We start from the raw sequence: 26,742 nt of genomic DNA on the forward strand, positions 1-26,742 counted from the left end.
CTGTGAAAACAATTTGATAAGGGAAGATGGGCCGGACATCTATTAGTGCCATCATTCTTTCACAGAAATGTATACGACGCTCCTCATCTCCGTTTTACAATTCTTGAACGTATTGCAATTTATATGGATGGAACTTGTTCTTCTTTAAAATTCTCCAAACCGACATGGGAGCAATATCGTGAGTTTGAGCGACTCTCTGAACACTAGAATTGGGATCTTCAATAAATGTCTGCAGAACATCAAGTTGTTTTTCTTCGTTGGTTGCAGACAATGGTCTTCCTGACTTAGAGCGATTTCTTACGCTACCAGTTTGTCTAAAACGTTCTATTGTTTTTAACACAGTGGACTTATTAATTCGACGGTTCGGATACGTGTCATTAAATAATCGAACGACATCAGAGAACGATCTTTCGTTATCACCCCATCCACGCATCATGAGGATAGTGATTCTTTCACGTTCCGACAAGTCGCCAGCCATTTTTAAAACGTTTAATTTTAATTAATCGTACGTTGTATTTGGACGATAACAATTAATTTCTGCTTGCTCAAAGCTGAAGTTAGAAGGTGCTCGTTCTTTGATAGCTTTATACATTCTTAGTTGAATTTTAAATGCGAGTTAGACTGCATGTAGTGCGTCACATAGCGGTAAATGAAGGAACTAACGAGACGTTTCATACACGTTTTATGGAGCAATTTTTTGGCAATTTGACTTCAGCGAAATATGAGGATATGTTGAGGAATCGATCTTGCCTTAGTTAGCTGGATCACACACACAACAGATGCAAATCCGAGCGAGTAACCTCCATGTAGTACACCTTGGATAATGTTAATACCGGCGCTACTCTATCATTCAACCCTCATAACTCGCAAAGTACTTAATAAAAATGAACATTATTATAGTGTTTTGGAAAGCTCTTGAATTAAGCTATAAGAATATGCAATCAAATGTAGGGGGTGTCATTTAAAAAAGTCAATGTGACCTTGACCTGACCTTGACGACGCCATCCAAGGTCAAACTGATAGAATCAGTATATAGATCTTCTTAAACCCTACAACTTTTGTTCGAAACACTTTTCTGTAAAACGTATATTTTCCGAGATATTTAGGGGTTTCCACACTTTTGGTAGACCCTGTATATACAGGGTGACCCATTTTAACTTAGGCAGCCAAATAACTCGAAAACAGCACTCTTTAGAAAGAAATGTTTCAAATAAAAATTGTAGGGTGTGAAGGGGGACATAAGATGGTAGCATTGGTTTGACCTTGGAAAGTCATTTGAAGGTCACATAAAAGTCACCTTCAATTTCTTAAATTGAACCCACTATTTTTCATTACATATTCTTGTAGCTTATCTCGAGAGCTTTCCAAAACACTACAGACAAATGTTTTTTCATTAAGTACTTTTTGAGTTATAAGGCTTCAAAGTTTGCAGTACTTCGATATAAAATGCAAAATATCTCGTAAAATATTTAGTTTTCGGTAGTCTTACCCTAATACTTTTATGCACAGAATAATGAGACAAAACTATTGGTGCAAAGAAAACGCATGATTGTTTATAATAAAAAATGTGTAATTTGCAATGCACTTTTTGTTATAAACAATCATGCGTTTTCTTTGCACCAATAGTTTTGTCTCATTATTGTGTGCATAAAAGTATTAGGGTAAGACTACCGAAAACTAAATATTTTACGAGATATTTTGCATTTTATATCGAAGTACTGCAAACTTTGAAGCCTTATAACTCAAAAAGTACTTAATGAAAAAACATTTGTCTGTAGTGTTTTGGAAAGCTCTCGAGATAAGCTACAAGAATATGTAATGAAAAATAGTGGGTTCAATTTAAGAAATTGAAGGTGACTTTTATGTGACCTTCAAATGACTTTCCAAGGTCAAACCAATGCTACCATCTTATGTCCCCCTTCACACCCTACAATTTTTGTTTGAAACATTTCTTTCTAAAGAATGCTGTTTTCGAGTTATTTGGCTGCCTAAGTTAAAATGGGTCACCCTGTATATATACACAGGGTGTCCCATTTTAATCCATCCAGTCGAATATCCCGAAAACCAAGTCCGAAAGAGAAAAATGTTTCAGACAAAAGTTGTATGGTTTCAAGGGGGACATAAGATGGTACCATTGGTTTGACCTTGAAAAGTTATTTGAAGGTCACATGAAGGTCACCTTCAATTTCTTAAATGGAACCTACATTTTCTCTTTACATATTCTTGTAGCTTATCTCGAGAGCTTTCCAAAACACTATAATTAAGTACCTTTTTATTAAGTACTTTTTGAGTTATAAGGCTTGAAATCATTTCTTAATTTTACATAAATCATAAAATATCTAGTAAAATATTCATTTTTCGATTATCTTACCTTAATACTTTTATGTACAAAATAATGAGAGGAATCAATTGGTGTAAAGAAAACACATAGTTGTTTCTAAGAAAAAATATGTAATTTGCAATTAACAATTACATATTTTTTCTTAAAAACAACTGTATGTTTTCTTTACACCAATTGATTCCTCTCATTATTTTGTACATAAAAGTATTGAGGTAAGATAATCGAAAAATGAATATTTTACTAGATATTTTATGATTTATGTAAAATTAAGAAATGATTTCAAGCCTTATAACTCAAAAAGTACTTAACGAAAAGGTACTTAATTATAGTGTTTTGGAAAGCTCTCGAGATAAACTACAAGAATATGTAAAGAGAAAATGTAGGTTCCATTTAAGAAATTGAAGGTGACCTTCATGTGACCTTCAAATAACTCTTCAAGGTCAAACCAATGGTACCATCTTATGTCCCCCTTGAAACCATACAACTTTTGTCTAAAACATTTTTCTCTTTCGGACTTGGTTTTCGGGATATTCGACTGGATGGATTAAAATGGGACACCCTGTATATATATATATATATATATATATATATATATATATATATAGTATGTATATATATATAGTATTGTATATATTATGTATTATATATATATATATATATATATATATATTATATATATATAAATTTTATTAATATACAAGTAATAGATAATATTGGTTAATCTTTATTTTAATCTTTTATAATATACTTTTGTAATACACACATTATATGTTGCACGCGTGATACATATTACAATAAAAGATAAAAACAAAAATTAATCACTTATTTATCATTTCTATAAAGATATTTTATAATTTATTATTTTATTATTTTAATCTCTTATTATAATGCATATGTATTGTATGCACAATACTTGGCTAATCTTTATTTTAACCCTTTATTATAATACATAAAATATATGTTATACGCAGAAATACATATAATTATTCATCGCAATAACTAATGATTATTTTAATCCTTTATTATAATACATTTGTATTGTGCACGCAACATATAGCAATATAAATGTATTACAAAAGTTAACTAAATATTGTGCACGCAACAAATATGCACAATAAAAAGATTAAAAAAAATAATAAAATATTATAAAAGATCTTTATAGAAATGATAGATAACAAATAGTTTATCTTTATTTTAATTCGTTATTGTAATATGTATATGTTGTGCACGCAATACATATGTATTACAATAAAAGAATAAAATAAAGATAAACCAATACGTTTTCTATCATTTTTATACAAATATTTTATAACTTATACATTTACAGTTCCAAAAACGAAAAAGGACAAGCAACAATTAATCATAATGAAACTCACAAAAGGTAAGCAATGATTATTAATAATATCTATAAAGATATTTTATAATATAATTTATTATTTTATATATTTTATTTCAATCTTTTATTATAATCTTCTATTACCCATACAGCACAGAACGTTGTTGTAACATTTGTACTGTATGGGTATATATGTTTCACACATGATACTGTTTAACTTTTATTTAAATGTTTTATTATAATTCATATATGTATTATAGATACAAATACATATAATTACTCATCGCAATAACTAATGATTGTTATAATACATATATATTGCTATATATTGCATGTGCAATACAAATGCATTATAATAAAAAATTAAAATAGATCATTAAAATTAAAACTAACCTAAAATTAGTTGTTGCGATATGTAACTAAATGTACTTCTGCGTATAACACATATATATAAGTATTACAATAAAAGATTAAGATAAAGGTTAACCAAGTATTGTGTGTGCAACTCATATGCATTACAATAAGGATTCAAATAATAAAATATATAAAATAATAAAATATTATAAAATATTTTTATAGAAATGATAGATAACAATCTATTATTTCATTATAAAAATGTTTTATAATCTATTTTAATATTTTATTATCTTAATCTTTTATTATAATGCATATGTATTGCATACATAATACTTGCTTAACTTTTATTTTAACACTTTATTGTAATACATATATATAATAATAATAATATAGAAATATATAATAAAAATAGATGACAAAGAATTAATTTTTATTTTAATCTTTTATTGTAATACATAATATATATGTGTTGTGCATGCGATACATTCGCATTGCAATAAAAGAATAAAATAAAAATGAAATTAACCAATGTGTGTGTGTTATCTATTATTTCTATAAAAATATTTTATATTGTACAATATATTTTATACATTTCTATTTTCAGATCTAACGAAAAGGAAAATGAAGAAAATCCTAAAAAGTAAATGTAACATTATATTATTAATACATACGCGTAAGAAATGATAGATAACAAAGGAATAAAAATTTATTTTACTATTTTTATTGTAATTCACTTATTATAATTACTTATTTTTTATTGTAATTCATATTTGTGTTGCACACACAATACATATATGCATTACAATAAAAGATTAAAATGAAGATTAATCATTTATTATCTATCATTTCTACTATCATTTCTAAACATATTTTATAATATATATTTTATATGTTTCCATTCTTTCAGAACCTACAATATGGAAGAAATGGAGCCAGAAATTGAATTGTCGTCCTTTTTACGTTAAGGCTGAAGCGGCTTTAAAAGAAAATATAATACTTAAAAAAAATATAAAAATTAATGGAAACACAAAAAGAATCGCCGCCACCAACGCCATGGTATCACTACCACCGCCACCGCCGCCGTCAGCGTCGTCACCGCTGTCATCGCCGAAACCGTCGTCACCGCTGCCACCGTCGCCGTCATCAACGGTAACGACAGCGGGGCAAGTAGAGGTAAATAATTTTGAATTATATAATTGGCACGTTAATTATAAAGGAAGTAAATAAATAAGCTATGTTAAAAGTTAATAAATCTATTACATTTTCCGATTTATGAATTTAACATTGCCCAAAGTACTTTTAGCCTTCTATAGAATTAAAATTTTTATTTTCATGAAGTTTTGTGTCGTATAAATTATATTTTACAAAAGAAATTTTTAATTCACAAATAATTATTTTTATATCTTAAAAGGCTAAAAGTACTTTGCGTAATGTTAAATTCATGAATCTGAATGTAAATATATTAGAATTAGATTTATTAACTTTCGATATAGTTAATCCATGCAGTTCTTCTTTAAATATTATATTCAAATAAAATAGCAATAAAATATTTCTTTTACTGTAGAACAACCGCGTGCACGATGGGCTAGAGTAGGACGGTCGAGAGAACGAGCCCGAGACCGAAGTTCCAATCCAAGAACCTCAGCCCGTTATAGAAATAATGTTTTTAATTTTTATTAATATTTAAATGTGTATGCGTGTGCGTATGTGTGTATATGTGCGCGTGTATGTATGTATATATCATCATAACAGAATATTTTTTTTTATAAATGTATGTTTTTTCTTTCTATGCTTTGCATAAACTACTTTTTATTTTTAATTTTCTTTTGCAAAGCATAAGCTACTTTTAATTTTAAAAATTTACAAATTCTATGTTATGATGATTTCTTTTAAAACCGATTCAGCCTCAACACGTAAAGATGACGATAATTCAAATACTGCCTCCATTATTTCTTCCATGATTAGTTTATGCGTGTGCGCGTGCGTGCGTGCGTGCGTGCGTGCGTGGCGTGCGTGCGTGCGTGCGTGCGTGCGTGCGTGGCGTGGTGCGTGCGTGCGTGCGTGCGTGCGTGCGTGCGTGCGTGCGTGCGTGCGTGCGTGCGTGCGTGCGTGCGTGCGTGCGTGGTGCGTGCGTGCGTGCGTGCGTGCGTGCGTGCGTGCGTGCGTGCGTGCGTGCGTGCGTGCGTGCGTGCGTGCGTGCGTGCGTGCGTGCGTGCGTGGTGGGGCGTGCGTGCGTGCGTGCGTGCGGCGTGCGTGGCGGGTGGTGCGTGCGTGCGTGCGTGCGTGCGTGCGTGGTGCGTGCGTGCGTGCGTGCGGTGCGTGCGTGCGTGCGTGCGTGCGTGCGGCGTGCGTGCGTGGGCGTGCGTGCGTGCGTGCGTGCGTGCGTGCGTGCGTGCGTGCGTGCGTGCGTGCGTGCGTGCGTGCGTGCGTGCGTGCGTGCGTGCGTGCGTGCGTGCGTGCGTGCGTGCGTGCGTGCGTGCGTGGCGTGCGTGCGTGCGTGCGTGCGTGCGTGCGTGCGTGCGTGCGTGCGTGCGTGCTGCGTGCGTGCGTGCGTGCGTGGTGCGTGCGTGCGTGGCGTGCGTGCGTGCGTGCGTGCGTGCGTGCGTGCGTGCGTGCGTGCGTGCGTGCGTGCGTGCGTGCGTGCGTGCGTGCGTGCGTGCGTGCGTGCGTGCGTGCGTGCGTGCGTGCGTGCGTGCGTGCGTGCGTGCGTGCGGCGTGCGTGCGTGCGTGCGTGCGTGCGTGCGTGCGTGCGTGCGTGCGTGCGTGCGTGCGTGGCGTGCGTGCGTGCGTGCGTGGTGCGTTGCGTGCGTGCGTGCGTGCGTGCGTGCGTGCGTGCGTGCTGCGTGCGTGCGTGCGTGGCGTGCGGTGCGGTGCGTGGCGTGCGTGCGTGCGTGCGTGGCGTGCGTGCGTGCGTGCGTGCGTGCGTGCGTGCGTGCGTGCGTGCGTGCGTGCGTGCGTGCGTGGCGTGGCGTGCGTTGGCGTGGCGGTGCTGCGTGCGTGGCGTGCGTGCGTGCGGGTGCGTGCGTGCGTGCGGTGCGTGCGTGCGTGCGTGGTGCGTGCGTTGCGTGCGTGCGTGGCGTGCGTGCGTGCGTGCGTGGCGTGCGTGCGTGCGTGCGTGCGGCGGTGCGTGCGTGGCGTGCGTGCGTGCGTGCGTGCGTGGCGTGCGTGCGTGCGTGCGGTGCGTGCGTGCGTGCGGCGTGCGTGCGGTGCGTGCGTGCGTGCGTGCGTGCGTGGCGTGCGTGCGTGCGTGCGTGCGTGCGTGCGTTGCGTGCGTGCGTGCGTGCGTGGCGTGCGGTGCGTGCGTGCGTGGTGCGTGCGTGCGTGGCGTTGCGTGCGTGCGTGCCGTGGCGTGGGCGGTGCGTGCGTGCGTGCGTGCGTGCGTGCGTCCGTGCGTGCGTGCGTGCGTGCGTGCGTGCGTGCGTGCGTGTGCGTGCGTGCGTGCGTGCGCGTGCGTGCGTGCGTGCGTGCGTGCGTGCGTGCGTGCGTGGTGCGTGCGTGCGTGCGTGCGTGCGTGCGTGGGCGTGCGTGCGTGCGTGCGTGCGGCGTGGGCGTGCGTGGCGTGCGTGCGTGCGTGCGTGCGTGGCGTGCGTCGCGTGGCGGCGTGCGTGCGTGCCGTGCGTGCGTGCCGTGCGTGCGTGCGGTGCGTGGCGGTGCGTGGTGCGTGCGTGGCGTGCGTGCGTGGCGTGCCGTGCGTGGCGTGCGTGGTGCGTGCGTGGCGTGCGGGTGCGTGCCGTGCGTGGGCGTGGGCGTGCGTGCGTGGCCGTGCGTGCGTGCGTGCGTGGCGTGCGTGCGTGCGGTGCGTGCGTGCGGTGCGTGCGTGCGTGCGTGGGCGTGCGTGCGGGTGCGTGCGTGCGGTGCGTGCCGTGCGTGCGTGCGGTGCGTGGCGTGCGTGCGTGCGTGCGTTGCGTGGGCGTGCGTGCGTGCGTGCCGTGCGGTGCGTGCGTGCGTGCGTGCGGTGCGTGGGCGGCGTGGCGTGCGGTGCGTGCGTGCGTGCGTTGCGGTGCGTGCGTGGGCGTGGCGTGCGGCGGTGCGTGCGTGCGTGCGTGCGTGCGGTGCCGTGCGTGCGGCGTGCGTGCCGTGCGTGCGTGGTGCGTGCGTGGCGTGCGTGGCGGTGCGTGCGTGCGTTGCGTGCGCTGCGTGCGTGCGTGGCGTGCGTGCGTGCGTGCGTTGCGTGCGTGCGTGCGTGCGGTGGGCGGCGTGCGTGGGCGTGCGTGCGTGCGGTGCGTGCGTTGCGCGTGCGTGGCGTGCCGTGCTGGCGGTGCGTGCGTGCGTGGCGTGCGTGCGTGCGTGCCGTGCGGTGCGTGGCGTGCGTGCGTGCGTGCGGGTGCGTGCGTGCGTGGGCGTGGCGTGCGTGCGGTGGCGTGGGCGTGGCGGCGTGCGTGCGTGCGTGGGGGCGTGCGTGGCGTGCGTGTGCGTGCGTGGCGTGCGTGCGTGCGTGCGTGCGTGCGTGCGGTGGCGTGGGCGTGCGGTGGCGTGCAGTGCGTGCGTGGGCGGTGCGTGCGTGCGGTGCGTGGCGTGGCGTGCGTGCGTGCGGCGTGCGTGCGTGCGTGCGTGCGTGCGTGCGTGCGTGCGGGTGCGTGCGGTGCGTGCGGCGTGCGTGCGTGCGTGCGTGCCGTTGCGTGGGCGTGCGTGCGTGCGGGTGCGTGGCGTGCGTGCGTGCGTGCGGTGCGTGCGTGCGTGCGTGCGTGCGTGCGTGGCCGGTGCGTGCGTGCGTGCGTGGCGTGCGTGCGTGCGTGCGTGCGTGCGTTGCGTGCGGTGCGTGCGTGCGTGCGTGCGTGCGTGCCGTGCGTGCGTGCGTGCGTGCGTGCGTGCGTGCGTCATTATTTTGTACATAAAAGTATGAAGATAAGATAATCGAAAAATGAATATTTTACTAGATATTTTATGGTTTATGTAAAATTAAGAAATGATTTCCAGCCTCATAACTCGAAAAGTACTTCATGAAAAAATGTTTATTTAAAGTGTTTTGGAAAGCTCTCGAGATAAGTTACAAGAATATGTAAAAATATATAGGGTGTTCCATTTAAGAAATTCAAAATGACCTTCACGTAACCTTCATGTGACTCTTCAAGGTCAAACTAATGGCACCATCTTATGTCCCCCTAGAAACCATACAACTTTTGTCTGAAATATTTTCTTGTAAAATGTAAGGGAACGGAAATATTTGGGGTGATAGATTCAGATGACTCACCCTGTATTATATATAATAACATAAAACCCCTGGATCAATAAGCATCGAGTATTAAGTCGCCATATTGATCAATGCTTGATGTTCATTGAGCCAGCGATTTTATATACGCATATGCAGCTTATGTCAATTTGTGCGATAGCTCTTATTTTAAATCAAAAGATATGTATGATAATTAGTGCATCACACAATAAGTACATGTAATAGATATTCAAGCTCGATATCGATCGACAATTCATCATAGACCAATCAGCTACAAAGCGCCCTTAATATCACTAAACGCCGTTAAGATGCGGCCTCATTGACGCTAAAAAGTAGCGTCAACCATTGGTTGAACAATGAAGCAACTATACTTACCTCCTTGTTCAACCAATGGTTGACGCTACTTTTTAGCGTCAATGAGGCCGCACCTTTAAGATGCGGCCTCATTGACGCTAAAAAGTAGCGTCAACCATTGGTTGAACAATGAAGCAACTATACTTACCTCTTTGTTCAACCAATGGTTGACGCTACTTTTTAGCGTCAATGAGGCCGCACCTTTAGTATCACAGACACTCTGTGGCGCTACTAACACTGCGTCGTGAATCACTGCTAGCGCATTCTTGTGGCAGATGTTGGAAACGTATTTCTGTATATTTCTTTGTTATATTAAGAGGAGTTGACGATGACGACCATGACGACGTTTCTTAATCGAAATTTTCACATTTTAGACTTTGTATCATGATATCTCCGTTTACAGAGCACGTAGCGCAAAAATAAAAACACTTTTATTATATAATTTCAACCCAAGCTATCGATTAATTCTACTAAGAACTCGATCCGTTGAGCGGTTATATGAAAAAATAAAAATATCGAGTTATACTCTCAATCTGACTCGCGTAATAATACACGGAGTGCATCTTTGCTTACGCTGGGACTTAGCTAAGACACTACCGTGTCTCTTGATATATATACAATATATATATATATATATATATATATATATTGCAGCAACATTGTAATATTGCTGCGACATTGTAGCAATATTGTAATATTGCTATTATACAATATTGCTGCAATGTTCTGTGCTGTATGAAATATAACAATATTTATATTTATATTAAATTTTTATTTTAATTTTGTTTAACTGTTTCTACAGAACATTAACAAATATAAAAGAAAATGAAAATACACAAAGATCTGCTGTAATTGAAAATACACAAAGGTCTGCTTTTAATAAAAATGTAGCTACATAGCAAGAAACAAAAGGAATTGACAATGTGAATAACAGAGAATTTGAAACATCTTCAAGCCGACTTTTGTCGATCCTTAACGCTTAAAAACTTCAATTGTAATGTGTGGATGATTGCTTTCATTGCAAATTGTTGTAGCAAATTGATATAGCAATTTTTGGCGTCGTAACAATTGTATGTATGTATGTAAAGCAAATGTAAAAAATTCGATTTTGATCATAGGGTAGGCTTAAGATTGCTAAAGACTGCAAATAAAGAATTTATCAATCGCTTCGAGATATGTAGATATTACAGTTCAGTGATTTAATTGAAATGGCGCTTACAGAAAGAGAACGTATAGTTATTTTGATGATGCGGGGATACGGAGATCGGGAACGGTCTTTCAGAGATGTCCGTAATTTATTTAATATTGAGTTTCGGGCCGATCGACAACAGATTTTCGCAGCCACTGTTCAGAAAACATGTCAGCGTTTTCGAGATACAGGAAGCGTTAAAGATCGATTAAGATCGAATAGACCTAAGACCGCTACGAACGGGGACTCTTCAATCAGTGTTCCGATTAGGGATTCCGTGCGCGCGCATATGCGATTCTGCGCATGCGCGACTTTTGAAATTACATTGTACTTTCACGGTCGCGCAAGTGCAGAGCCGCACATGCGCGCGCACGGAATCCCTAATCGGAACACTGTCTTCAATACAGATATTACAGTCGTTTATAGAAGACCTTAAACTCTCTACCCGAAAAGCCTCACAGGCACATGATACTAGCGAGACGTCCATACGTCGTGTTCTCAAAAATGCAAAATTTCCCATATAAAATTAATCTTGTTGTGGTCGTACGCGTGTGATTCACGGATCACCCGGATAAGATAAAAAAAAAAAAGAAAGGTTAATGGTCCGTCAAGCCGTCGTTAGACCAAATGTAAGTCGGAGGAGGATAAGATATAAGATAAAGATATTTGGAAGTCACCAATAAAACAAAGTTAGTCGTGTTAAAATATTCTCGCTGTCTTTATTCGCACCGACGTTCCCACAAGAATCCAAACAGGCTCGCAGCCCTAAGCGCCCGGACAACTCACGACAATGCTCCTAATACTCGGAACTCGATAATTAAATCTCCTGAACGCGACGTCTGTACTCCGTTACGTTTCGGAGGCGAAGCCCCTAATTTTTCTCACGGGGCACTGTGGCGCGAGATCTCCCACTAACTCTCCATCAGCTGTGGCAGATTTTAATTGGCTAGTTCTCCGTATTCAAAGGTAAACGGCCGATCTTCGCGTCAACAAGTTTTCGTATGACACGTCACGCTTCGTCAAAATATACATCCGACAATACGAAACAACAATAGCCTCCCTCGGCCGATCGACCTTCTCGAAACTTCTAGATTTAACTACTCGCTTGTAAATATGAAAAGTCCGCTGCTCTATTTCAAATGTAAAATTTCAATTTTCGATCTTGTTGAGACTGCAATTAGTTTCAAGGGTCGCCACATTGTTAAGAAATTAATTGCAGATGATTTTGATCGTTGGGTAGAATTTTATGAAATTATGATGCAGAAAATTGATGAATCATCCCGAATTTATAAATAAGATTGTTTTTCAGACGAGACCACATTTTTATTAGACGGTGCAGTAAATAGGCATAATAGTCGATATTGGAGTGATTTTAATCCGCATTGGATGAGAGAAACAAATTCCTAATATCCACAAAAACTATTATAAATGTATGGGCGGGAATAGTTGGAACGCACATAATAGGGCCATTCTTCATCGATGGAACTCTAACGGCTAAAAAGTATTTAACTATGCTTCGAGATAATATTGTTCCTAGCATTTACAATATCTTCGGTCTAAATTTTGATTCAGTTTGATTTCAGCAGGATGGTGCCCCTCTACATTTTGGATTAGAAGTGCGAAATTTTTTAAACGACACTTTTACTGAAAGATGGATAGGAAAGAGGGGAGCAATAGAGTGGCCACCTAGATCACCCGACTTAACCCCTTTGGATTTTTTTCTTTTGGGATTATTTAAAAGACCGAGTTTACAAAACAAAACCTCGAAATTTGGATTATTTGCGATACCAAATTATTACTGAAGTGACATTAATTACGATCGATATGTTGGAAAACGTTAGTAACAATTTTTATCAACGATTAGCTCACTGTCAAATTGTACAAGGTCCACAGTTCGAACATTTATTATAAACGCATACTCAATCACTTTTTCACTCACTCACTCAGTTGCTCGCCATTTACTTACTCTCTAATTAACTCACTGACTCACTCACTGACTCACTCATTTACTCATTTGTTCATTTGTTCACTCTCTCTAACTCACTCACTCGCTTGCTCACTCGCTCAATTATTTACACACGCGCGCACACGCACACACACGAGATGTAAATCCGATCGAATACCGCGGTGCATCTTGGATAACGCTAATGCCGGCGGTACTTTAAGTATTCATAATTCAGAAAATTCTTATTGAAAAGGAGTTTGTAATAAGTGTTTTAAAAGCTCTCGAAGTCAGCTACAAGAATATGTAATAAAAAATAGGGGTTGCCAGTTAAAAAAATGGAGATGACATTCACGTGACCTTCAAATAACTCTTCAAGGTCAAACCAATGGTACCATCTTATGGCCCCCTCGAAACTAAACAACTTTTGCCTGAAACATTTTTTTCTAAAATACACCGTTTGTGAGATATTTATGTGTATCCAGGCTTTTGGCACACCCTGTATATACAGGGTGGTGAAAAAGTATGGAAGCAAACAATTATTTCCGAAACTATTCATTTTTCGACAAAATGTCTTAGACATAATTTTTATGGTATGAAAAGATGTATTATGCGGCATAGACGGCATGACCTTGAAATGACCCTTACGAGCTGCATACAAATAACGTAAAAAATTTCAAATGGAACTCGTCAGTTTTTGTTACAGATTTTTGTAGCTGATGTCAAAACGTTTACAAAACACTGCATATGAGCCCCATTCCCTTAAAAACACTCCCAGTTACGAAACAATTGTGATAATTCGTATCGACGAAATTGAAAATAGACAGCGTACGTGTGATTACATGAATGTGTATAACACGACTGAACGTCATTATGAGAGATCAGTACAACAGTAGCGATTACTGCAACAAATGGAGAATAATCCGCTTCGATCATTTCTGCCGATACGAAAGACACGCGAAATTCGTAGAATCAGTTAAGGCGTACATCGAACGTACTCAAGGAAAGAGATGCGTGATTCATCATCCAACCGTTAAGGAAAAAGTGCGATTCATCCAACCAGTTAAGGTAATATAAGTGCGATTCATCCAACCAGTTAAGGTAAGATAAGTGCGATTCATCCAACCAGTTAAGACAAGATAAGTGCGATTCATCCAACCAGTTAAGGCAAGATAAGTGCGATTCATCCAACCAGTTAAGACAAGATAAGTGCGATTCATCCAACCAGTTAAGGCAAGATAAGTGCGATTCATCCAACCAGTTAAGAAGATAAGTGGATTCATCCAACCAGTTAAGACAAGATAAGTGCGATTCATCCAACCAGTTAAGACAAGATAAGTTACAGATAATTGTTTCGTAACTGGGAGTGTTTTTAAGGGAATGGGGCTCATATGCAGTGTTTTGTAAACGTTTCGACATCAGTTACAAGAATCTGTAACAAAAACTGACGAGTTCCATTTGAAATTTTTTACGTTATTTGTATGCAGCTCGTAAGGGTCATTTCAAGGTCATGCCGTCTATGCCACATAATACATCTTTTCATACCATAAAAATTATGTCTAAGACATTTTTTCGAAAAATGAATAGTTTCGGAAATAATTGTTTGCTTCCATACTTTTTCCCCACCCTGTATGTATAGTATATATATATATATATATATATATATATATATATATATATATGTCATATTTTATTGGTACATATACATATACATATATATAAGTGTATGAAACGACCGTATGTTCGTGCTAGATTCATTAATTATTGTGAATCTCAAAATAAAGTACGAAACATTATTGCGTACGATCTTTTTTCATTTTGTAATATTTATTATTGGAGTAATATACACATATATATTTTATTAAAATATTTTTATTGAAATTATTAAAACATTAAATTTTATGTGAAATAAAATAAGCATTTTAATTTTATCTATATTATATTATTTATATATTATTTATATATATAATTTTATATATATTATACACGCATATACATAGAGGATGTCCTAGATCACCCGTACACTCCTTTTCTTTCAAAAACTAAGCATTTTAGAGAAAAACGTTTTCGACAAAAATTATATGGTTTTGAGGGGAACATAAGATGGTGGAATCTATTGTGGAATCTATTGTGTAATCTATTGTGGAATCTATTGTGTAAAAAAAAAGCACATAATTGTTCCGAAGAAAAAATATGTAATTTACAATTAACAATTACATATTTTTTCTTAAAAACAACTGTGTGTTTTCTTTACACCAATTGATTCCTCTCATTATTTTGTACATAAAAGTATTAAGGTAAGATAATAAAAAAATGAATATTTTACTAGATATTTTATGGTTTATGTAAAATTGAAAAATTATTTCAAGCCTCAACTCAAAAAGTACTCAATGAAAAAAATATTTTATTATAGTGTTTTGGAAAGCTCTCGACATAAGCTATAAGAATATGTAATAAAAAATAAGTGGTTCCATTTAAGAAATTAAAGGTGTCCTTGACCTGACCTGAACGATGCCATCCAAGGTCAAACCAATGACACCATCTTATGTTCCCCTCGAAACCGTACAATTTTTGTCGAAAACGTTTTTCTCTAAAATGCTTAATTTTTGAAAAAAAAGAGGTGTACGGGTGGTCTAGGACACCCTGTATATTACTTCATAATATATGCTAAAGTGAAAAAAGATCACGCGCTGTTAATAATATGTAATAAAAATTAATAAATGTATGATATGTTTTGTACTTTTGAGATCTACAATTATGGATCTAACACGGACATGAACCAATCGATCGTTTTACCGTTGCAGCGAAAAGTGAATCCGGCTACGTAGTACCGCCGGCCGTAAAATGGATCCAGTTAGCGCCACTTTATGATGGGGTGTAGCGTCCATTCACCCTTCCAATGGCAATTTGGGGATTTCTCGTGGACAAACCACGGGACGACCAATCACAACGCGACTCGCGACAATAGCGCCACACTAGACACGACACGACGCCACGCTAAGCTTAGCGTTTCTTATGTATTATTCTTTTCTAGTTCTTTTTCACTTTTTTTAAGAGGATTTACACACGCTCAAAAAGATTCTAGTTTATATACCAAAGATAATTGTTATTTTTGAATAAAGACTGATTTTCTATTATTAAACGGTGTGCATAAATATATGTGTTGGATACCCAATCCCTACATATATATTTCTGGTGACCCCGACGTGATCAGCAAGGTACGCGAGGAAACGTGTTACGAGGCACACAAAAAAAGGACCGTTAGTACTCGGCGGACATATTGGTTGTACGAGATCGAGAGACCGATTTTATAATGCCGACAACGCACTCACCGCCGCGAGGCAGAACAACGAGCGAGTCAAACACCGGCCGTGTTTCACGCGAAGAAGACGACGACGTTTTGTCCCTCCAGCGAGCAGACACCGAACACAGCGAACCTGAGGCTATAAACGCAGCACACCTAGTAAAACTGCCGCCGTTTTGGAAAGAAAATCCAGTGTTATATGGTTCACGCAGATCGAAGCAGCATTCGCTATATCCAGAGTTACAGGCGACGAGACGAAGTTCAGGTACGTCACAGTTCATTTGGATCAAACTGTACTGCCCTTTGTCTCAGATATTCTGGCCACGCCGCCGATTGCAAACAAGTACGAAACTCTTAAGCAGAGAATAATAGGATCGTTTGATGAAACCAACGAATCCAAACTGCGGAGATTGCTACGTGGAAACGAGCTCGCGGATGAGAAACCCTCAAGCTTCCTGCAGAGACTGCGAAATCTTTCAGGGAGTCAGTGCACCGACGCAGTACTTAGAACATTATTCTTAGAGCAGCTGCCTGACAACGTACGTAGTATCTTAGCCATAAGTGAAGTTACAGATTTGTCGAAATTAGCAATGCAAGCTGACAAAATCACGGATATGTCAAGAGTTAGTGTAACACAAGTCAATGCCGTTGCAAAATTGCCACATTCGGGAGAAGCTACCGCATCTTGCGAACTCAAGGCTGCGATTGATGCAATTGCAGAGCAACTAAAAGAGTTACGCAGTGCACAACAGCGAGACAGGTCCAAAAGTAGAGGACGTGACAAGTACGCGCGCAGGAATAAATCAAGATCAAAATCTCAAGAGCATCACGAATCCAATACATGTTATTACCACCGGAAGTTCGGGCAGAAAGCGTTCAAATGCTTATTACCATGTGAGTGGAAAGATCCCAAGGCAGCGATCGCGGAAAACTAACCGCGTCGTTTAACCAGATGACGGAGGCGGACGACGCAAAGACATTCCGTCTAACCGTAGCAGATAGGAAAAACGGGATTCGCTACCTCATCGACACCGGAGCAGATGTGTCAGTTATACCAGAGAATGCAGTCAGAGGAAATATTACGGCGAGCAAATATAAATTATACGCAGCCAATAATACTCTGATAATCACCTATGGGTCAAGGTTAGTTAATGTAAACTTAGGATTACGAAAGAAGCTAGATTGAACGTTCATAGTGGCGGATGTCAAGAAAGCCATAATCGGAACAGACTTCCTGACACATTTTGGATTGCTAATCGATTTAAAACACAAACTGTTGCGTGATGGAACTACAAGTTGCAAGGTAGACGGTAAACTGTCAATTTCGGAGATTGGAATTACCACCTTTGACCATGCTGATCCTTTTGCCGATCTTCTGCGGAAATTCAGCGACATCACTAAACCGGTAAGCCTTCAGAAACCAAAGCACGGAGTAACGCATCACATTATTACTACAGGTCCAGCGGTCGCGGAACCGGCGCGCAGATTGTCTGGTGAAAGATTACATGCAGTACGCGCACAAATACAGTATATGTTAGATGCAGGGATTTGTAGACCCAGCTCTAGTCCCTGGGCTAATCCATTGCATTTAGTACCAAAAAAGGATGGCGATTGGAGAATATGCGGCGACTACAGGTGATTAAACAACATCACAGTGCCGGACAGATACCCAATCCCGCACTTGTACGATTTTGCACATAAGCTGGAAGAATGTAGCATTTTCTCAACACTAGACCTAGCAAGGGCGTACCATCAGATACCTGTCGCAGAAGAGGATCGTCCAAAAACAGCAGTAATAACACCATTTGGTCTTTACGAATACAATGTGATGCCTTTCGGTTTACGAAACGCCGCACAGTCATTTCAAAGGCTTATGGATTGTGTCCTTCGCGGCATCAACTATTGTCACTGTTACATCGATGACATTTTAATAGCGTCACCGAACGTGGAAACACCGCGTACACCTACTTCAGATATTTCAACGATTACAAGAACACAGGTTATCCATCAATGCAGCAAAATGCGTTTTTGGCAAAGAAGAGGTTAGTTACTTAGGTTATACTGTCAATAGTCAAGGCACTAAACCTCTGGATAAGAGAGTGGAAGCGATTAAGAAGATGGAGAAATCAACGGACATCAGCGGACTCAGATGTTTCTTAGGAATCATAAATTTTTACAGAAGATTTATTCCTAACGCTGCACTCACGCAGGCTCCGCTTCATGAATATCTGATGAACGCCAAGAAGAAAGATAAGCGCCCTATAGCATGGAATGAACGTGCAGATAAAACCTTCCAAGAATGCAAACAACAAATAATAGACGCAACTCTATTAGCACATCCGAGAAAACATGCGGTCCAGGCAATAAAGTCAGACGCCTCAGATACAGACGTTTTGGAACAATATTACCAAGGAAATTGGGAACCCCTCGGATTCTTTTCAAAGAAATTCAGCCCAGCGCAGAGAAATTATAGCACATATGATCGAGAGCTCCAAGCCATTTACAGCAGCCTCAAATTCTTCAAATCAATAGTAGAAGGTCGCAAACTCATAATAAAAACCGACCATAAGCCGTAACCTATGCCTTCTTACAGAAATCTTCGAAAGCATCACCAAGGCAATTAAGGCAGCTCGATTTCATTGGTTAATTTTGCACGGAAATCATCTACATCAAAGGTGAGAACAACACAATAGCCGATGCACTGTCACGCGTCGAATTAATCGACATGCCAGTCGTCGTTACAACCGAAGAACTTGCGCAGGCACAGCATACCGACGAGGAACTCAAAGACCTACTTCAAAATGAAGCTCAATCACTGCAGCTAAAGAAAATTCGTGTAGACAATTCCGATACCGTCGTTTATTGCGACATTTCCAAGGAAGAGATACGACCCTATGTACCTAGAAGCTTACGAAAAAGAGTATTCGATGTCACACACCGTCTAGCACATCCCAGTGGACGCGTCACTCGAAAAATTATTGGACAACGATTTATATGGCCAGCAATGAATAAGGACATTACCGAATGGGTAAGAACTTGTTTACAGTGCCAGAAAAACAAGATCCACAGACATAACCGACTTGAATCAGAGCACTTCCCAGTGCCTGATACAAGATTCGATCACGTGCACATGGACATAATTGGACCGTTACCCAACATTAAAGGATACCGTTACTGCGTAACAATGATCGATCGTTTCACAAGGTGGCCTGAAGCAGTTCAAGATATTTCAGCGGACACCGTCGTGGATGCACTTTTTCATACCTGGATAGCACGTTTCGGGGCGCCTACGACAATCACTACCGATCAAGAAGCACAATTTGAATCGCAACTGTTTAGATCCCTGACTAATCTTCTGGGATGCAAACGTACAAGGACTACAGCGTATCATCCAGCATCAAATGGGATAATTGAACGCTGGCATCGTTCTTTGAAAACTGCAATCCGTTGCCATGAATCTAAAAATTGGTTACAAGCATTACCAGTTGTTCTATTAGGGTTACGCACCAGCATCAAAGAAGACATCAAGGTCACAGCAGCAGAATTGGTATATGGAACTACCCTACGTTTACCAGCTGAATACTTCTTCAACGAAGATGTTGCACCAGAACCAGAGACTTTTATACAACATTTCCGAGAGCACATACGGAATGTCAGGTCTACGCCAACAGTTCATCACAGTAAAAAGAAGACATTCACACATAAGACTTTATATACATGTACCCACGTCTTTGTACGAGTGGACAAAGTAAGAGGCCCACTAGAACCACCATACGAAGGACCGTACCCGGTAAGCGAAAGAATTACAGATCATATATTTAAAGTTCTTATTAAAGGAGAGGCAGTTAACATCTCTGTGGATCGCCTTAAACCGGCATTCATGGAAGCAGGATTTGAGGAGGAAGGCGAGTCGTCATCCACGCAAGCCACGGAAACCACCAAATTGAGAGTCTACCCAGGCAAACGCGTTACATTCGCGGCTCAGTCTTAAGCTGCGCCACTCGAGGGGGAGTGATGTAGTGTCCATTCACCCTTCCAATGGCAATTTGGGGATTTCTCGTGGACAAACCACGGGACGATGGACCACGGACCAATCACAACGCGACTCGCGACAATAGCGCCACACTAGACACGACACGACGTCACGCTAAGCTTAGCGTTTCTTATGTATTATTCTTTCCTAGTTCTTTTTCACTTTTTCTAAGAGGATTTACACACGCTCAAAAAGACTCTAGTTTATATACCAAAGATAATTGTTATTTTTGAATAAAGACTGATTTTCTATTATTAAACGGCGTGCATAAATATATGTGTTGGATACCTAATCCCTACAGGGGAAAAAGCGTTCCCTGAAAAAGGGCAGGCGTGACCCCTCTCAGTCTTCTCTCTGTCATTGGTAACTTTGGTTCCCGCCCATCGAGGCGGGAAACAAAATAACCAATGAGATACTAACAAAAGAGACAGAATAATGTCCCTAGAATATAGAGTCTGGAAAATCCGAATCAAAACCCTTTAAAATGGCGTCAATGTGTGACGTGAGTATATAATGAAAGAGAGTTTCTTATAGAAGAATTGAAAATACATAAAGAGAAAAAGTAAGTAATAAATAACATAAATAATAACATATAATAATATATAATGTATAACATATTAAATATTATAACATATAATTATTAATACATATAATACATATAAATTATTTTATCTCTAACTTCTAAATAATGTTAATAAAATATACATTTAATTTTAATGATAGACTAAATCATATTGTTGTGTCACCAAATGTACTAATTCCTCCTTAATATTATGCAATATTTTGTTATATCTATTTGTTTTACTATGTCCCAGGTAGCAAGTACACGTCATTTTGACGTTCCAAATTAGTCATTTTTGGTCATATGTCGTCAAAATGACTGATTTGTTACATGACTTTATATTGACGTTTTGATATAACATTATTTTGACATTATTTTTCAGTCATGAAGTGATGATTATTTTATTATTAATATCATTAGTTAGTACATCGATCCCATAAAAAATCATTTAAAATTTTTTATATAACACATGACTTTCGCGATCAGACTTTAACAATCGTTAAAGTAAAATTCACTGTAAAACCAATAAATTTCACTGTAATAATCGCTAGTTCATTTGTTTACCGCTATGAGCGCTATCTCTCTCGTATTATAGTTTTAGTTATGAACATTATATAAAGTTTGCAAAGAATGACAGGTAAAATTAGAGATATTACTTCGATTTAATTTCTTATACAATCCCAATAGAGAGGTTTCAGATATTAGATCGACTTTATAAGTCGGACGAATAAATGTCTGGCTACTTAATGAAAATTATTCATTCGTTATTTATTTAAAATAACAAGTTCAATATACATGTAATATAAATAAAATAAAATTTTTAATATTATAAATAAAAATATTTTACTAAAGTATTTACTAAAGTAAATATAAATAAAATTTTTAATATATATTTATTTAATATATATTTATTTCATATATATTTATTTCATATATATTTATTTCATATATATATTTATTTATATATATTTATATATATTTATATATATGTATTTATTTATTTTTATATTTATTATATTTATATTATATTTATGAAATAGATAGAGAGATGAATTGTACCCACAAGGCACAAAGACGTCTAAAAGACGACTAAAACTGGATATATTTTCGTCAAAGACGTCTTTTAGTTAGAGACAATAGTCGACGAAAAGTCGACTAAAAGTCGGCTCATGACTCGAATTTAGTCACTAATCTGTCAAGCCAAAAAAAATGACTAAAATACTAAATCATATCATAATTTTTAAACGAAACATATATATTTCAATCCCTAAATAATAATATAATTTATCTATTTCATATAAAATTTTACATAAAAATTTTGTATAAAAAGTTTATTTATAATTTATACTTGCATATTGCACTTTACATCTTAAATAGATAATGAAAAATTATTTTCGTTTATTCGCCGGACATTTACTTGTCCGACTTATAAAATCAATTTAATATCTGAAACCCGTGCTTTAGATCAGAAATTAAATTGAACAATATATTTTTAATCTTATTTATTATCTTTTGCAAACTTTATATAATTCTCATAATTGAAACTTAAATACAAGAAAGATAGCGCATCGCATGTCGCATAGCGGCAAACGAACGAACTAATACATGCTTGCGTGCTTGCGAGAAACTTTGACCTCCAAGACCGCACATCCAAATTGTGGACGTCCAAATATTGACCGTTAACGGATGTCTTAAATCGGATGTACGATGGACTTTTATTTTATGTCGATGGACGTGCGGACGTAAAATGGACATAAAATGAATGTCCATAGAATGTTCTGTGTTGTCTGGGTTTGGACGTACAAATTCTAGACTTTAAAAGGTCGACGAAAGGACGTCTTGTTTTAATCGTTTTTTCAACATGACGAGAAGACATCTATAAGACGTCTTTTTCGTCATGTCCAAAAGTCGACTTAGAAAAGACATCTTTTCGTCGTCTTTTAATATTTTGTGCCCTGTGGGTAGTTTAATATTAGTGGCAATAACGAAAGAAATATTATTGAGATATTACTGATTGAAATAGTCAAAATTATTAACTGATTCTTTTAAAATTCTTTTAATAAAATATCACTGATTTAGAGTGCTGTACTTATAACTGCTGTAATCAGTGACTAATAATCATTTACTGTTTTTTAGTGATAATGCACTGATTCACTTTTAGATAATGCTTTATTCGACAACACTATAAAATATATTATTATGCTAAGAAAAAGACGTCAAAATATGGTACATTTTATGACGTCAAAATACGGTACATGTTATGACGTCAAGAATCTGTGACATTAGACCGTCACTTTTACGTTATAAAAACGTCAATTCGTGACGTCAAGAATAATCAGTGAATGACCAATTTGAAACGTCAAAATAACGTATGCTTACTACCTGGGGTATATGATCAAATTTTACATTTAGAATAAATAAAATACGAAATAAATCTTGTTCTTTAATGTTTTATTCTATGATTTTTTATTTTACTTTTTATTATTTTATTTATTTATATTACTTTATTTATATTAATGATGTTTTATTGTTTTTTGAATACATGTACGTTCCCGCTGCATTTTGATTCGTTCCGCTATTTTGAGGGGCTCGCGAGCTGAATCAATGAAAAGATGTCTACGGCCGGTATTCATAGTCCGATCTTATATTTGAGATCGTCTTAAGTTCGACTTTGAAATGCTACGCAGCTATTTGATTGGTTGAAGGAGGTCTTAAGTCAACCTCAGACCAGACTTAAGACAATCTGAAATATAAGATCGGACTATAAATACCGGCCGTAGGCCGGTATTCATAGTCCGATCCTATACTTGAGATCGTCTTAAGTTCGAGCTTGAGATGCTGCGCAGCTATCTGATTGGTTGAATGAGGTCTATTATATACATATCTTTCAAATATATTTTAATATATTTTAAAGGCTATAACAATTTTTTAAAAATAAAAACGAAGATTATATATTATTCAAAGATAATTTTTATTCAACTGTAAGTGTATATACAAATTACGTACTTATATACATTTTACATAACATCAACCAATCACAAATGTGACTGTTGTCCACCAATGTTACGCATACGTGAGAATTTAGTACATAAATTTCGTGGACATGTATTTGACGCAAGTTAAGGCTATAGCACACACTTTTCATAAGACATAACAATAAGGTTTCGACCAATCACGTTGCTCAATTTGGTTACGGACGGCCAAATTGAGCAACGCGATTGGTCGAAACCTTACTGTCATGTCTTATGGAAAGTGTGTGCTATAGCTTTTAGCGGTCTAGTATATAGTATAGATGTCTGTAGCCGCAGCACACACTTTTGCATAAGCGCATAACCATAAGCATAAGGAAATTGATTGGTCCCCAAGTATATGCATAAGAAAATGAACCAATTAATTTTCTTATGCTTATGGTTATGCGCGTATGCAAAAGTGTGTGCTGCGATCTTAAAAGTTAGTGTAATCCAGTAAAAAGTGATTAATAATACAATTTAATTAAAAAAAGAAGTGTAGGATTATATACCATAAATATTTATTAAATACTCTTATATCAAATACATTACTTACGTAATTTATGTGTAATTCATACACATGAGTGAATGTTATCATAATTATAAGAGAACAAATCTACTATTCTAACCTATGATTTCTTTCCCTTTCTCTTTTTTCTATGAAAAAGAGTCAATATTTCTATTTTATTGTAGTTATTTGTAAAATATATTTGTAAAACACACATATAAAATACAATATAAACTATTTTTTCTCAATACGATTATAAACTGTTTTTTAAATTTAATATAAATGTATTTACAGATCTCCTTTTTGCATTATTTTTTTCGTATTAAAACCAAATAAAAAAATAAAAAAAACCACTATTTGTTGAATACAACGATCAACGATTAAACAAGCAACGATTAAAATTAAAATTGTATCATCGCTGTCGCTTGAAGAAGAACTGGAAGATTTGAAAATAATATTTTCGAGTAAAATATATTCTTCCATTTTACTAATCTTTTTATTTTTTCTACGTTAACCTAAAAGAATAAATTCTTTTACTTTGGCACACAACTTTTATTGACTTTATTGGCACTTTACTGGCAGTAAAATAAAAACGCAACACTAGTAATTTTCACTGCTGTCAACTGCCTTGGTTTTACTACCAGTAAATATAACTATTTTCGAACACAACCAGAGAGAAGCCTAAGAGGGGCCACGCTACCATTTTTGAGGGAACACTTTTCCTACTTCGTACACTAGCGGTGCGTACATCCATTTTACGGCGCCTGGGAATTACATGGCCACATCCACTTTTGGTGCCGATAAAACAGTCGATTTTGATTCATGTCCGTGCTACATTCCACAATTTATACACCATAAATACGTCTCGCATATAGACGTAATTAATAATATACTTCGTTAACGCGATTTCTCTTTTCCATTTAAGCATATATTATAAACATCAATATATGCTATTAATAAAATAAATTTATGTAATATACATTGTTTAGGATATTTTATTTTCATGATAAGAAATAGAAAAGAGAGAGATAAAACTTATATAAAATTCAGTAAATTAAATTTTATTTGTTAAAAAACAGTCCTAGAAAAAAGACAGTTATAGACCATTTCCAAGATGATGAAATATCACACGTTTTGAACATTACATTTGATACGCAACATACATATATATAACTCTTTCAAAATAAATATAATATTGAATATATGGAAACTACATTTTTTTATATTTCTTAATAGTTTATCTTATGGAACATAATTTCAAAGTTAACGAGATTCTTGCAAAAAAATAAAAAATAATCATATTAACAGCCCAATCGAATATTAATTTTCGATTAGATATAATTTTTTTTACTTATCTAACAATAAGGAAAACTTATTCGAATTATGTCATGCTTGATGTCATTTTAAACATAAAAATTTAATTAATCTATTGTAATTACTTTCAAAAAGATTAAATAAAATATAAAAATTTTAGTTGTTATTTTATGGATATTTAAAGTTGTAAATTACTATAAGTAACGAAAAAATTCCCGATATCATTGAAAGCGAGAGCGAGAACGAATAGAGCAAGCGAGATGATGTATCATAAAAAGAATTCCGAAATCTCTTACGCGAGATTCCCTTTCTCTATAACATTTCACGAATATATGTCATCTACTATAAAAAATAAAATGCGTATTATTTGTTTTGAAAATAATATTTTAATGAAATAATGAGAATTTTGCGATTAAAATGACATCAAACTCGATATAAATCGAACAGTTAAATGTAAGCAAAATTTTTATTATTAGACTAATTAAAAATTATCCAATTTATATCGTGTTTGGTGTCATTTTAATCGCAAAAATCTCATTAATTCATTAAAATTATTTTCAAATCGATGAAATTAATAATAAAAGTTTCAATTTTTATTTTATAAGATGTTTACATTTTCGTGAATTGCAAATGGATAGAGGAAGCGAAGAAACCGATTGTAAGAGACTTCGGAACTCTTTGATGATAGATCATCTCGCTCGCTCTCTATTCATGGTCTTGCTTTTTCTGTAACACTTGGCAGTCGGGGAATCTCGCGTAAGAGATTTCGAAACTCTTTTTACGATACATCATCTCGCTTGCTCTATTCGTTCTCGCTCTCGCTTTCAATGATATCGGGAATTTTTTCGTTGCTTATAGTAATTTACAACTTTAAATATCCATAAAATAACAACTAAAATTTTTATATTTTATTTAATCTTTTTGAAAGTAATTAAAATAGATTAATTAAATTTTTATGTTTAAAATGACATCAAGCATGACATAATTCGAATAAGTTTTCCTTATTGTTAGATAAGTAAAAAAAATTATATCTAATCGAAAATTAATATTCGATTGGGCTGTTAATATGATTATTTTTTATTTTTTTTGCAAGAATCTCGTTAACTTTGAAATTATGTTCCATAAGATAAACTATTAAGAAATATAAAAAAATGTAGTTTCCATATATTCAATATTATATTTATTTTAAAAGAGTTATATATATGTATGTTGCGTATCAAATGTAATGTTCAAAACGTGTGATATTTCATCATCTTGGAAATGGTCTATAATTGTCTTTTTTCTAGGACTGTTTTTTAACAAATAAAATTCAATTTACTGAATT

At 37.6% G+C, this 26,742-nt stretch overlaps 1 protein-coding gene across 1 annotated transcript; it reads left to right on the plus strand.

The window, feature by feature from the left end:
* The first annotated feature begins 5,087 nt into the window (after window positions 1-5,087).
* Window positions 5,088-16,928, plus strand: LOC112638296. Its single transcript, XM_025409789.1, has 3 exons — window positions 5,088-5,207; window positions 16,102-16,258; window positions 16,306-16,928. Exons 1-3 carry the CDS (start codon window positions 5,088-5,090, stop codon window positions 16,926-16,928), a joined length of 900 nt encoding a protein of 299 aa, XP_025265574.1.
* The last annotated feature ends 9,814 nt before the right edge of the window (window positions 16,929-26,742 follow it).

Source organism: Camponotus floridanus, unplaced genomic scaffold (genome assembly GCF_003227725.1).
Source record: "Camponotus floridanus strain SB8 unplaced genomic scaffold, Cflo_v7.5 scaffold281, whole genome shotgun sequence".
NCBI lineage: Eukaryota > Metazoa > Arthropoda > Insecta > Hymenoptera > Formicidae > Camponotus > Camponotus floridanus.